This window comes from Aythya ferina (assembly GCF_964211825.1).
Source record: "Aythya ferina genome assembly, chromosome: 5".
In the NCBI taxonomy this organism is placed as follows: Eukaryota; Metazoa; Chordata; class Aves; order Anseriformes; family Anatidae; genus Aythya; species Aythya ferina.
Genome location: NC_140301.1, coordinates 28,521,843 through 28,533,992, shown reverse-complemented (window position 1 = coordinate 28,533,992; position 12,150 = coordinate 28,521,843). Strand labels below are relative to the sequence as shown.

The following is a 12,150-nucleotide window of genomic DNA, read 5'->3' as shown; positions in this document are numbered from 1 at the left end:
GAAATTAAAAGTACGTGCTGGTGATGTTTCTACAGAAGTAGAAAATGGTATGTGGGCTAGGGGAAAATTTCACTCAAGTGAAAGAAAGGCTGTTACACTTCCTTCCTATAAGCGTAAATGGAGGTGAGGTCCTGTCTACATGTAGCTAGTCTCAGCCCCTCAAATAAGGCTTTTGGTTACTCTTTGGGTTCATAGTGGTTTCTGCACAGCAGGTACCAGAGGCAAGTAGGCTGAAGTTGAACTGGTGCCAGTGTCTGTAAGTCCATTGCACAGGGTGGCTCCTTGTGGCTGGAGGATATTTAAAATCCCCTGCACTACTAAGCTCTGAAGAGGTGGATTTAGATATATCTGTTGAAGTCACCCCTGAAAGTGTACTAAATAGGGATAAAGTACTAATTGGTGCTGAGAAATGATGGCCTGTCGCCATGTGTGGCAGCCGTTCGTTTCATCACCGCGTGCCCATCCAACATTTCCTCACTTAGTATTGACTTGTCCCAGTGGACTAAATATGGATTACTGCTTGGGTCTGTTTGGATGGCCTTTGTGTATGATTTACTTTGGTAGGTGAAACATTGCTGCCTGCTGGAGACATTCATCCAAAGGAACATGATATTGTTATGGGATGCCAACCCAAAGCATGCATTAATTCCTGGGGAACTGCTGCAGCAAACCTCTTCCAGAATGGCTTGGTTTCATATCTTCTTGAACGCAGTAATCCAGGGGCTACTTTGTGACCAGTGCTGTAAAGAAACCTTTCTCTGTGCTCACACCTGTCTGCCCAAGCCTGCCTGGCTCCATCTGTCATGCTTAGTGGGTTAAAAGGAGATTGACTATTGATTAAAGGTCAGGCACAGCTCAGTCTTCCAAGTCATTGCAGTACGTGAAAGCACATGCTGTCAAGTAGAAAAGAAATAGAGCATGGATACTAGTCCAGGAAGAAAGGTGAAATGACTGCACTTCTTATTTCCTAATTTTTAAGGCGGGACTCGGTGTGTGGCAGAAATGACAGTATGGAGAGACACCCCATCTTTCCTCCCTCCTGAAAGCCTCTTAGCAAACAGTGACTAAACACTAGCATTTTGTGCACAGCCCCTCCTCCAGCAGAAGCCACCTGTCTCAGCAGTAGAAATAGTCATCCATGAAGTTGATTGATTGATCCTTCAGAATAAATGTCATGGATATGCAGGAATATAGGAATCAGGCTTGTATGATGGGCTGATACTGCTTGATAGGTGTTTTGTTGCAGATCATTACGTTTGAATGCTGGGAGCAATTTGCAGAGGTCTTTCATTTCCAGTGACATCTGTGTTTCACATTCTCTTGTTTGGCTCTCTAAAATCTAGTTAGTTACCTTTGTGATATGACTCATGTCACACGCAACTTTGTTTAGAATTTGATTACTGTGTATTGATGTCTGTATCTGAAGTGCATCCTGCTACAGCAGAAGGTTTATACCTAGAGGAATAGAAATATACTAAGGAAATGGCAAGTACTCTGCAGCGCTTAGGAAGAAAACCAATGCTCAGACAAAATGGGTACTTTTATATATATTTATTTTGTAGAGATTCGTTCAAACATTTCTCTTCCTCCCACTCAACTGGTGTTCAACAAACTGTACACTAGCTAAGGACAGCACCCGTTGCAGATGTTGTTACTATTTTAGTATTGCTTAGATGTTCTAACACTGCTCTGCAGTTCTTTAAAATGGAAGATGCAAACCTAATGTAAGCATGATATGTAAATGTGTGATATGGCCATTTACTATCAATATGATGTGAAGCTAATGTTACTTTAAACTAAATGCAAAACAAAATGTATTACTCCTTTTTGTTACAAGTGCATAGATTATACGTTATTATCATATCATGAGTCTCCAGGCTCTGCTTTCAAAAGGAGGCTAATTATTTCATCCTGCTACATGAGGAGTTGCACGTAATTTTGTCTGGACAGCTGAGTTACCTGAACCAAATAAAGCACAGTTGCTCTATTTTGAGAGAACCTTGTTATGAGTTGATGCTAATGCTCTGGCTTTTTTTCTTTCCCAGGATGATCCTCTCACTAACCTAAACACAGCCTTTGATGTGGCTGAGAAATACCTGGATATCCCCAAGATGCTGGATGCCGAAGGTAAAGTGGAATGCAGGGGGTGATAACTTGCTTTGTCTTGACATTTCCCACTTCTTCTAGGTGGATTTGTATTGTACAAGAATTCAGTAACATCTGAGTGCTCCCTCCATCATCACATACTAAGTGTGCAGGAAAAAAGTTACAATGGAATAATTAATCACGTTTTGCTTCCCTCTTCCTCCTGTGCCCCTCAGTTTTCTGAGTCTGATATGGAGATCTTAACCTGGGGTTGACTCACTAGGCAGAGATGAGTAACACCTGGCTATGTCTACAGCTGACCAAAGTGTTGCCTTTCAAGAACCAGGCTTAATGCTGAGATAATGTATGGTGTAGGACAGCGTTCCTTTTGCTTCAGATTTTTTTCTGTGCTCTTTCTGACACAGCTGTTGACCTTCCTTTTGGGGATGCGATATCAGTATTATAAACTGCTGCTTCTTGACTACTTGGAAGTCTTGGGCATGAAGATCCCTCAATGACTGGATCTTGAGACCAAGGCAGAAATCCATGTATTTCAGAGATGCTTTTGCTACTGACTATGACTTCCCAGAGGCCACTGGGACAGCAAGGATTACTTCTCCAAGCCTTGTCAGAACCAGCTTGGCTACAGACCAGAGACTGTAACTCTGAAGTATAAACAACAGCCTAAAATAGTTCACTGGTTCAGGGGCTGAAGCCAGCTGGTTTCAGTGGTGGAAGCTGTATTTCAGGCTTGGTTTTGACAGGAGAAGCAATTAAAGGCATTTTTTAAATAAAGGAGAAAGAGGAACTAAGGGGGAAGGTGGAAATAAGACAGTTGAACCCAGTTAACCTGTATTTGGGTTCTAGGAAGTTCATGTTCATATTCTTAGGCAGTGTTTCCCATTCCCAGGGATGAGTCTCAGTTTCCCTGCACTCACTATGTTGAGGTCACAAAGAGTCATGAGGTTTCTGGAATAGATGTGAGTGCTTCCTGCCATTCTGTAGGAATAAAGCCACCCCCAAAATAAGTGGATCTAGCTTCAGATCTCAGCATAGCTAACAGTGATGAAGAGGGTCACTTAACGGAGCTTCTATTGCTTTTTCTTGATCCGTCTCCTCCCTTACAGACTGGGACTAATGTGCATTCCTCTACACCATTAATTCTGATCTCTGGAGGTGTTGAGTTTCTCTTGAAACTAATGAAAGGGTCTTTTGAAATTCAAATCATCATTGTGTTGAAACGGAGGACAGGGGCACAGAAAGGAAGGAAGAAAGGATCTTTTCTGAAGAACTGCATGGAAGAATTGCAGAATGGTACATCTACAAAAGCCATATCAACCTGTTGCTAGTTCGGATTGATTCAACCCATCATTCACATTAATGCTCTCAGGATGGGGAAGCGCTCTGGTGTGAGATGTGTTGACATATGGCTGCATTAGCCTGGCCAGGCACTGGAAGCAATTTTATCATGAGGGAGGGGAACCAGAAAGGGTGATCCTGGCTTCTGAGAGTGATACATTTTCTAGACAAAGCTGGGAAGCTCTTCAGAGTTGCTATGACAAGTGTATACCCTAGCAGGCCTCCCGGACAGTTGTGGTTCTCCCCTTCCTTTACTTTCCTCCCATCGGTTGGTTATGCTCTTAACGTGAGGTTTTTTTTGACAGACATTGTTGGAACTGCCCGTCCTGACGAGAAAGCCATCATGACCTATGTTTCTAGCTTCTACCACGCCTTCTCAGGAGCCCAGAAGGTATCACAGGATCCCAAGCTCCCTCCACAGAGCACACCTGGTGCCGTTGCTAATGTCCAAACCTTTTTTTCTTTCTCTCTCTCCTCTCTAGCTACGGGCATCTTTATTATGTTTTCGGTAGAGTTGGCTGTTGGTTCAAAGTGGTGCCCCAGACTCAATACATGGGGCAAGGAAGCCAGGAGTCCCACTTCCCTGTAGTTAGCGTTGCTGTTCCAGTGGCACTTATATATGCCAGTGTCTTGGCGTGCCCATAAAGGCCAAGAATGGGGGGAGCCAAACTGCTGCCCTGATGGCTGGGGACCTGCACTCCCTGTGTCTGGAAAATCTGAGCGACGATGCTTGGTTTCACAGAGATGGAGACCACAGATTGCTCTGCTCAGCTGCTCACGGCAGGCTGACCCCACTGGAAACTATGCTGATACTTATTCACTTTTTTTGTTTTCTTTACAATGATGGGGTAACAGAGCTGTCTTAGTGGTTTTATGTTGGGTTCAACGAATACCCAAAGCTTTATCTTTTACCTTATATCTGCTGCAGGTTCCCACACCCGTCCTTCAAGGTCCAAACCTGCTGCTTTCTTGAGCCATGCCACAAATTCAGTCCCAGTTTATCTGGGTCTTACAAAGCACGTCTAATGAGGGCTTCTATGGTGAGATGTGAACAGAGCACAGTTTATTACAACTGAAATGCCTGGCTTTGTTCATTTGTTTCCTTTTAACCTTTCCTCACCCACCATGCTGAAAATCAGGCAGTCGAGTCCTCGCCGTGTTTGGCTCAGCCATTATCCTGTTGGTAACAGAGTCACTTAAGGAAAACGTTTTGTGGGTGAGACCTTGTAAATGTCTCTGCCCAAAACCCAGCAGCATACTGAAGTGCCATAGGAGCGCTCAGTGCATGGTGAAGCAGAGCAGCGCGTAGGAAGCTCTGATCTCTGCAGCTCCTCAGTGTGCAGCAAGGCCTCGGGCACAGCCCTGAACACCTCCCGACAGCCCGTTGGTACCCTCTGACCACCACTGGGAAGGTGCAGAGCTCAGATCCTCAGCTCAAACCCTCCTTGATGCGGGGGGAGGGCGCAGGGGTGCCGCTTCGAGCCACAAGCCAACGCTGCTAGCCACCTTCTGATCCGACCTCCCAGCTCCGCATGGAAATCTGTTTGGCCTGTCCTGCTCTGCATGATGGGAAGTTTTCTCCCCCTCTCTCACGCCACCCATGACTGTTTTGTTTTATTCTATGTGCTGCTTCTTACTTTATCCTTTCAACCTCTTTTCCTTCTCTGCACAGATATTATAGGCACGCTAAGGCCGGATGAGAAGGCCATAATGACCTATGTTTCATGTTACTACCACGCCTTCTCAGGGGCGCAGAAGGTGAGACTTTACTGCTAACAACCCCCTCCCCACTCCCTGCCCTGCCCACTCGTCCTCTCCACCGAGGAAGGCTCCAGCCCCTCCGCCCGGCGCAGCGCTGAGGCTGAGCAGTCTCTGCTGCACCCCATCCAGCTCTAGCCCTGCTGGAGAAGTGATTTAGATGTCCTTCCAAACAGCTGCTCCTTCTCTCCAGTTCTCATGCCCCAGTGGTGGAGAAAGCATTTGATTAAGCTGGCGTAGAACGAGGAATGAGTGTCTGCTCTGACAGAGGCAGCACCCTGTCAATGACTTAGTGGGCATCATCCTGGCCAGGCAATGCATCTCCAGCAGTGCCATAATCAGCTCGGTCTGGCCCAGGACTTTGCATCCTGTCTCCCTTGAGCTGCCTGCCTTCTGTTCTCACTCAGCTTCTGCGAGGTCAGTCATCGCTTCCTAGGTTGTATCACGTCAGCTGATTACACAGTGGTAGCCTCTTTTGGAGCACTTTTGTGCTCCAGCCATGAAGTTCATCCCTACCCGGCCTTGAGCCTTCCCACACACACCCACTTCTCCATTCCTTGCTTCTCTGTAGTCATTCTCCTCCCAAACCACCTGTATGTTTTATTTCTCTTTCCTCTGCTTTGCTCATTTCTGTAGCTTCAGTCCTGCTTCTTCTTTACCCCAGAGTCTCTTTGCCTGGCACTGGGACATTTCTCCTTAGAGGAACCAGTCACTCAGAGGCACGTTCTTTGGGCAAACTTCCGCAAAATGGCAATTTCCCTGCAATCCTTTCAACAGAAGACAAAGTTCCAGCCTTTTCTCCCATACCATAGCCTGTCTGGGCTGCAGCCTTTCTATGAAATCATTGCAGATTTTAGACTATGAGCTTTGGAACAATAAAATCCAAAGCTCAAGACTGGATTCTTCTTGTTACGTACAGGAAGTAAAATCTCCCTGTTTCCATAACTTCTTTCTCTCACCAGGCCTTTTCTGTTTGAGGCCCAGTCCGTGTGTTGCCCAGCTTGAGGGGTAACTTGACTCCAGAAAGACTCCATCTCTTTTGTGCAAAACAATGCTGATGGTTGCAGCATTGATATAGATATCGTGCTGAGGCTGGCTCTCAGAGGGCAAAAATGGGCAATAGGTTCCAGGGAGCAGCTTTTTGGGATAAGCTTTTTGTTCCCTGCCTTGTTTCATATGAATGAGATGATGCTATCTGCTTTCCAAGGAACTGGAAATATGTTCCACAGCAGTGCAGTAGACTTGCCCACTTGGCATGATTTATGTAGTCAGGACTTGTCCAGTGGGATCCTGCTTTGTGAATAGTTCAAAACCCCTAACACCAGGCTGCGGGCTCCATCCAGCTGATACTTGCCTCTGACAACTGCAGTCTCAGAACTCACGCCAGCCCAGCGATAAGGCCTGTTGTTTGCCAGGTGCCCCTTGGGAATTGCTCCATGCTTAACCCGAAGAAAGGGCAAACCACGAATACGAGGAGGGCAGTGGCCTGCTGCAGAATTGGCTGTGTCCTTCTCCAGTCCCCTCCTCTTACCTCTGTGCCCGTTCCACCTTTTGGAAACCTGCTCAGCAGGTCCCATGCTCTCATCAGCTGAGGTGGATGCTAGGTCTGCTGGGATAACTGAAAACAATCTTCTGCTGCCTCAGGACCTGAACCAAGCAGCTGGGGCAGCAACTAGCGACGGAGCTTCTTTGTTAATAAAGCTTCAAACCGATGTGGTCTAACTGGCTTGTAGGGAAGATAAAAGATTTAATCATTAATTAAATTTTTAGTAGGCCTGATGGGCCAGTGCCTCAGCGGAGAGCTGGCAGGAGGGGCCCCGTTCCTTTTTGGAGCTGCCCCCGCCATACATTAGGCAGCTGCTGAGTGACACAGATTGAAATCCCAGGGCAAGTGCAGAGTGATTGCTGAGCGCAAGCCCCAGCCCAAAGTGTCTTGTAACATGTTGCTGCCTTGTGCGTGGTTAGGTGACTTACTGTGGTATCACTCCATTTTTCATTCAGATTTTTCATTACTGCCACCAGTCCTGAAGGGGAAGTCCCATGAGCCGCTTTCTGCTTCTTTCACTCTCTTATACTGAGCCTTTGAAGGTACAGGGTCCCCAGCCTGACGTGTGTGTAGATGGCTGCTTTTTCTTTATGCCATTTTGTTATAAGTATATATATGTAGGTATACTTGCTTTGGTTGGTTTGCTTGTTTTCTAACTGCTTCTGACTTTCACACTAAATGCATGATTGTTTACTACTGGTTGGCTTAATATTTTATAAACCTTATTTCTGGGGTGAAAATTTCTAACTAACATTTTGCTATTTTATTAAACGATTGTGTTTGGCATACGGTATTCGGGGGTGGTCCTCTGAGGCCAGAGGGCAGCAACAGGCAGGCACCCCCCCTACATAGCACGCTGGGGGGATGCCTTCCTTTGTCATCGCCCTCACCGAAGAGACCTGGATCCAAGAGCTAGAGACACAACTCCACTTCCATCCTAAGAAGTCCAAGTCAGGGTTGAGAATTAGAGAGAAGACAGTAGGCAGAGAAATTACTGCTACTTCTGCTATTCTTTGGCCATTCAGGTTTCCATTTTGAGCCCACCAAACAGGACATAGATACCTAACAGCACTGCAGTATCAAGCTGAATGCCCTAGTCTCACCCTCCCTCCATGATCTCTGATGAGAGTAAGTAGTATAATGTGTTAGTGTCATGCTGTACCAAAGGTGATCAGCTCACACAAGTCCTCAGAGAATCCAGCTGTGTAGATTTCAGACCCCAGGACGGTGCATTTGGCTTACCAGGGCTGCTCCATGCCTTGTGGGCATCTTGGTTTCTTTAGAACCAGCCTGAGCATCCCAAATGCATCATTGCCTTAAGCCCTATGGGGAAGAAACACGCTTGCATAGAGCACCCTTACACAGAGCAGTCTGGAGCAGGCAAGAACCACGGAGCAGCAAGTACTGGTACAGAGGAGGAAGAAGATTGGCCTCTGCCTGTCAGCCGTTAAGATAACACAAATAATGCCGTAATTGCTGACATTCAGAGGGCTTTTGTGTTTGGACAGATGTTCAACACATATATACACACGCAGACCTGGGCAGCTGGAGGAAATCTATCGTCAGATAGATGTAAATATGCCTGTGCAAAATGGGGTCCTTCCTGCACAGCTGGCTGCTGCTGCAGTGAGCTCCAGGGGTAAAAAAGGAAAGAAGGAGAGTTAAGAGTGTGCAGGGAGCTCCTCTCCTGGAAAGACTGATACAAACATTTGGCATCACCAGTTCTCTGAACCACTCGGCACATCATGGTAGGGCTCTGGCACTGGCTTTTTAACAGAACATTTGGTCTCGTGCCTATAAAGTTTTCTCTGAATATCAAAAAGCACTCCACTAAAGTAAAAACTTCTGTTAAAAACAGATCAAAGTACAAGTTTCTTAAATGCAATCATCATTTACATTTTTTACTTTTTTTTTTTTAAGTAAAATGACTTTCCTCTATGTTTCTCTCTGATGTGTTTCTAATTAGTTAATATCTGTGCATCTGCTAGCTGGCCCACTGTAATGAAGGGACAGATCACTGAATATACATTTTTAGAGGTTCTTACAAATGACTAAGATCATTATATCCCCTGAGACCTTCGCAATCCATATGTCACTGTACAGCCTGTGACTTTATTGCTGTTCTTGCTGCCTCACGTCAGCTGCAAAATTTAGAGGATTTTTCTCAAATGGCCTTGAATAAACAGATAATGAAAGGCCTTTTAAAAATAGAAAGAGGTTGAAACTTGCCAACTATAAGCTTGGCAAAACTTCTTTTGTCATCAGTCCCACACAGAGTCTTAAGGCAGGGCACAGTGCTGATGACGGGTCTGTTGTAGTGCTGGCGTGTGCCCTCCTCTTCATCTCCACTTGGCCTCTGCGAGTGAGGGAGTGAGTGAGGAGAACTCCTCCACAGGGGTCCTGCAAGGAGCTCCAGCACCTACCCCAGGCACCAGGGCGATAACTGTGCTGTGGTAAGAGGATACTGAGCAATCTCTAGGCACCTGTCACAGTGCTATGTCCTCCAAGGCTTTATGGCCTTGCACCTACCACCGTAATAATAAAAGGAGCTGTGCAGATCCACAGATACGTGCTGTACAAGGATCAGCCTGCTGTATGTTCCCCGTGCCAAACACTTTCATGGCACTTCAGGGCAGACTGTTTGCTCTTGAGCTCATAGCTGGGATTTTTCTGAGCATTGTTCTGTTCCAACTTCATGTTTTAACGTGTCCAGCTCCCCACAGAGAGCCAGGTTTTGGTCCCATACTAGGAAAAAAAAATAAGGAAAAAAAAATAAGTAGTAAGAACAGGCTCTTTTTTGTGAGATTTGCTTTGTGAGAGTAAGCAGAATGATTATCCAGAAAGGGGGAAAAAATCCTCTTCTCACCTGGATCACGCAAACCTGAATACATGGTAGGTGTCATGCAGCAAAATGCTGGGAGAGGTGGCCCTGTAATGGATGCCAGAAATACAGGGAGTGTTGGAAAACATCTCTGCTGGGCTGAAATTAAGCTCAAGGGTGTCTAATTTTATCTTCAAAGCAAAACTAGAAAATTTCCCAAGTCCAATATACATGTATGCATTCACCTGAGCTAGTGAAAGGTGTCCGTGCCCATGGCAGTGGGGTTGGACAAGATAAGCTTTAAAGGTGCCTTCCAACCCAAGCCATTCTGTGATGCTATGCAGATAACTGTGTTTAGGTAGTGTGTTCCTTAGGTAGAAGCATGTAGAGAGACTTGTCAGTGTGACACCACTCAGTGCCTGGTGTTGGGGCTCTGAATTTTGGTGAGGAGAGAGGAGTTGGTGACAGAAGCTCCCTGTCTTTGTGAAGTGCCATCTGGGGTCCTTCTGTAGGCAGCAAACAACAGGACCCTTTTGTAGGAGCAGCTTCAGAAAAGGCAGAGAAATGTGTTCCTCTCACAACACACAGGGCTGGGGTCAGCTGAACTCAGAATCCCTGAAAGAACATACATAGTCACCTGAGAAGGGGGAAAAAAAAATAAAAAAACTGTTACAGAAGGTCAGATGGAAAGCAAAGAGGTCAGGACAGGTGTTTTTGAAGCCCAGTCAGGCTGCAAGAGCCAAGGTTAGGAGACTTTACCCACAGGTATGTAGCAGGAAGCTAAGCCGCAAGCTTTGGCTTATATTTTTTTCACACTTTTCCCCCTCTCCTGTTTTTCTTCTCTTTGGCAGGCGGAGACAGCAGCAAATCGTATCTGCAAGGTGCTGGCAGTCAACCAAGAGAATGAACAGCTCATGGAAGACTACGAAAAACTGGCCAGTGATGTAGGTGTCCATGGTGCTGTTGGTTTCTGGGTGGTGTTGTGTAGAAAGGAATTGCATTTATCCCTGATAGTTAATCCTAGGGAGTGCTATTGGCCCGTGTTTTCCTAGAGATTTATTTTCTTTTCCCTTCTAGCTTGAGGAAGATGAAAGGTTGAATTATATCTTAAAGAAGAGAAAAATGTGGCTTAAAATAGAAATTTCCATTGAAGCAGTTTTGAGTTTCTCAGTTTATTAGGAGCAGCCACAAAAATACTAAAAAATTAAAACAAAAAATCAAACTGTTTTGACTTGCTCAGGACTGTACAACATCATAATGTCTTTCATACATGTTGCATGCCAATATACTGCAGAAATCAGGAACTGGATCAGGGAGAATGGAAGTTAGAGATAGCTGAGGAAAGAAATATGCCTTTGCTGATAGTTGGGAGGAATCTGTGTACAACACAAGCTGGAGGCTGCGTTGGTTAACTGAGGAGCCTGACAGACTGACAGATGTGAGACTCCAGAAGTGACCAAATGTGGACTGGAGTATGTTTATGGAAGATAAGTAGGGAAGGGAAGATGGGGAGAACAAAAGGTCAAACATTGCCAATGAGCCTGGCTTCAGCCTGTTTAAAAAGTGTTTGACACTACTTCACTCACGCTACAGACTGCCCATTGCATTAGCACCTTGCCAGCTCCCTCACATTGGCTTGTGAAGGAGGGCAATTCAAAGAGCAATGCTGACTTCTAAGAAGCTAGAGAGAGAAAAGCATGGCTCTTCTGGAACTGGAAGCAATGGTCTGTTTTCTCCTGTCAGGAGAAAATATATAATACAGCTTACAGCATCCATTAGTTGTAGCCCAGCAAAATTCTAGGGTTTATTCAGTGCAGTCAGAGGATGTAGTTTGGTCCTGATTGTGTAAAAGCTATGACTTTAGCATGTGGTACTAGCAGTGCTGCAACAAGCAGTACTACTCAGTGTGGTAGGGAATGGGCTGCTCATAAGAAAAACGATCGTACTCCCAAAAAAGCTAGCAAGGTTTTCCTTACTAGCCCTGCTGTTGGCAGAGCCTTTCTGAAAGCAAACATAAAAGTAAGTAGTCCCTAATGAGATCAGACCAACAGCTGTAGTTTTAACACAATTTCAGTTGAAGGTTTCTTGATCTTTCCAGCTGCTGGAGTGGATTCGTCGCACCATCCCCTGGCTGGAGAACCGGGCACCAGAGAACACCATGCAAGCCATGCAGCAGAAACTGGAGGACTTCCGGGACTACCGCCGCTTGCACAAGCCCCCCAAAGTCCAAGAGAAGTGCCAACTTGAGATCAATTTCAACACCTTGCAGACCAAGCTACGGCTCAGCAACAGGCCAGCCTTCATGCCTTCAGAAGGGAAAATGGTCTCGGTGAGTGGGGGTGATTGAGCATACATATTCTCCAGCTCTGCCCCAAAAAACAGAACTGGGCTGAGCAATGCCAAGCTCCAGAGTGAGCTGTTCTGTGGCAGAAACCCTACAGAATGTAGTTCAGTGAGTCCATAATAAGAGAGGAACAAAGAATGACTGCTCTTCTGTACCTAAACCAGACTCTGAGGCTCTTCACAAGTTGCATGCCTTTATGGGAAGATGTTTGGGTGCCTCTCATTCTTTCTAATTCAG

The 12,150-nt window shown here is 45.8% G+C and overlaps 1 protein-coding gene across 6 annotated transcripts in view; it reads left to right on the top strand.

Annotated features, from left to right (window-relative positions):
- ACTN1 (actinin alpha 1) overlaps nt 1-12,150 on the top strand; it is an 85,349-nt gene that overhangs the window by 56,476 nt on the left and 16,723 nt on the right. For 3 of the 6 annotated variants that reach the window (XM_084519486.1, XM_084519484.1, XM_084519489.1), the window contains exons 7-10: nt 2,046-2,127; nt 5,117-5,202; nt 10,421-10,513; nt 11,668-11,898. In XM_084519486.1, the coding sequence (XP_084375612.1) occupies nt 2,046-2,127; nt 5,117-5,202; nt 10,421-10,513; nt 11,668-11,898 (492 nt within the window). Of the gene's footprint in view, nt 1-2,045; nt 2,128-3,749; nt 3,836-5,116; nt 5,203-10,420; nt 10,514-11,667; nt 11,899-12,150 lie in introns of all 6 variants that reach the window. The other 3 variants (XM_084519487.1, XM_084519488.1, XM_084519485.1) reach the window with 1 other exon arrangement.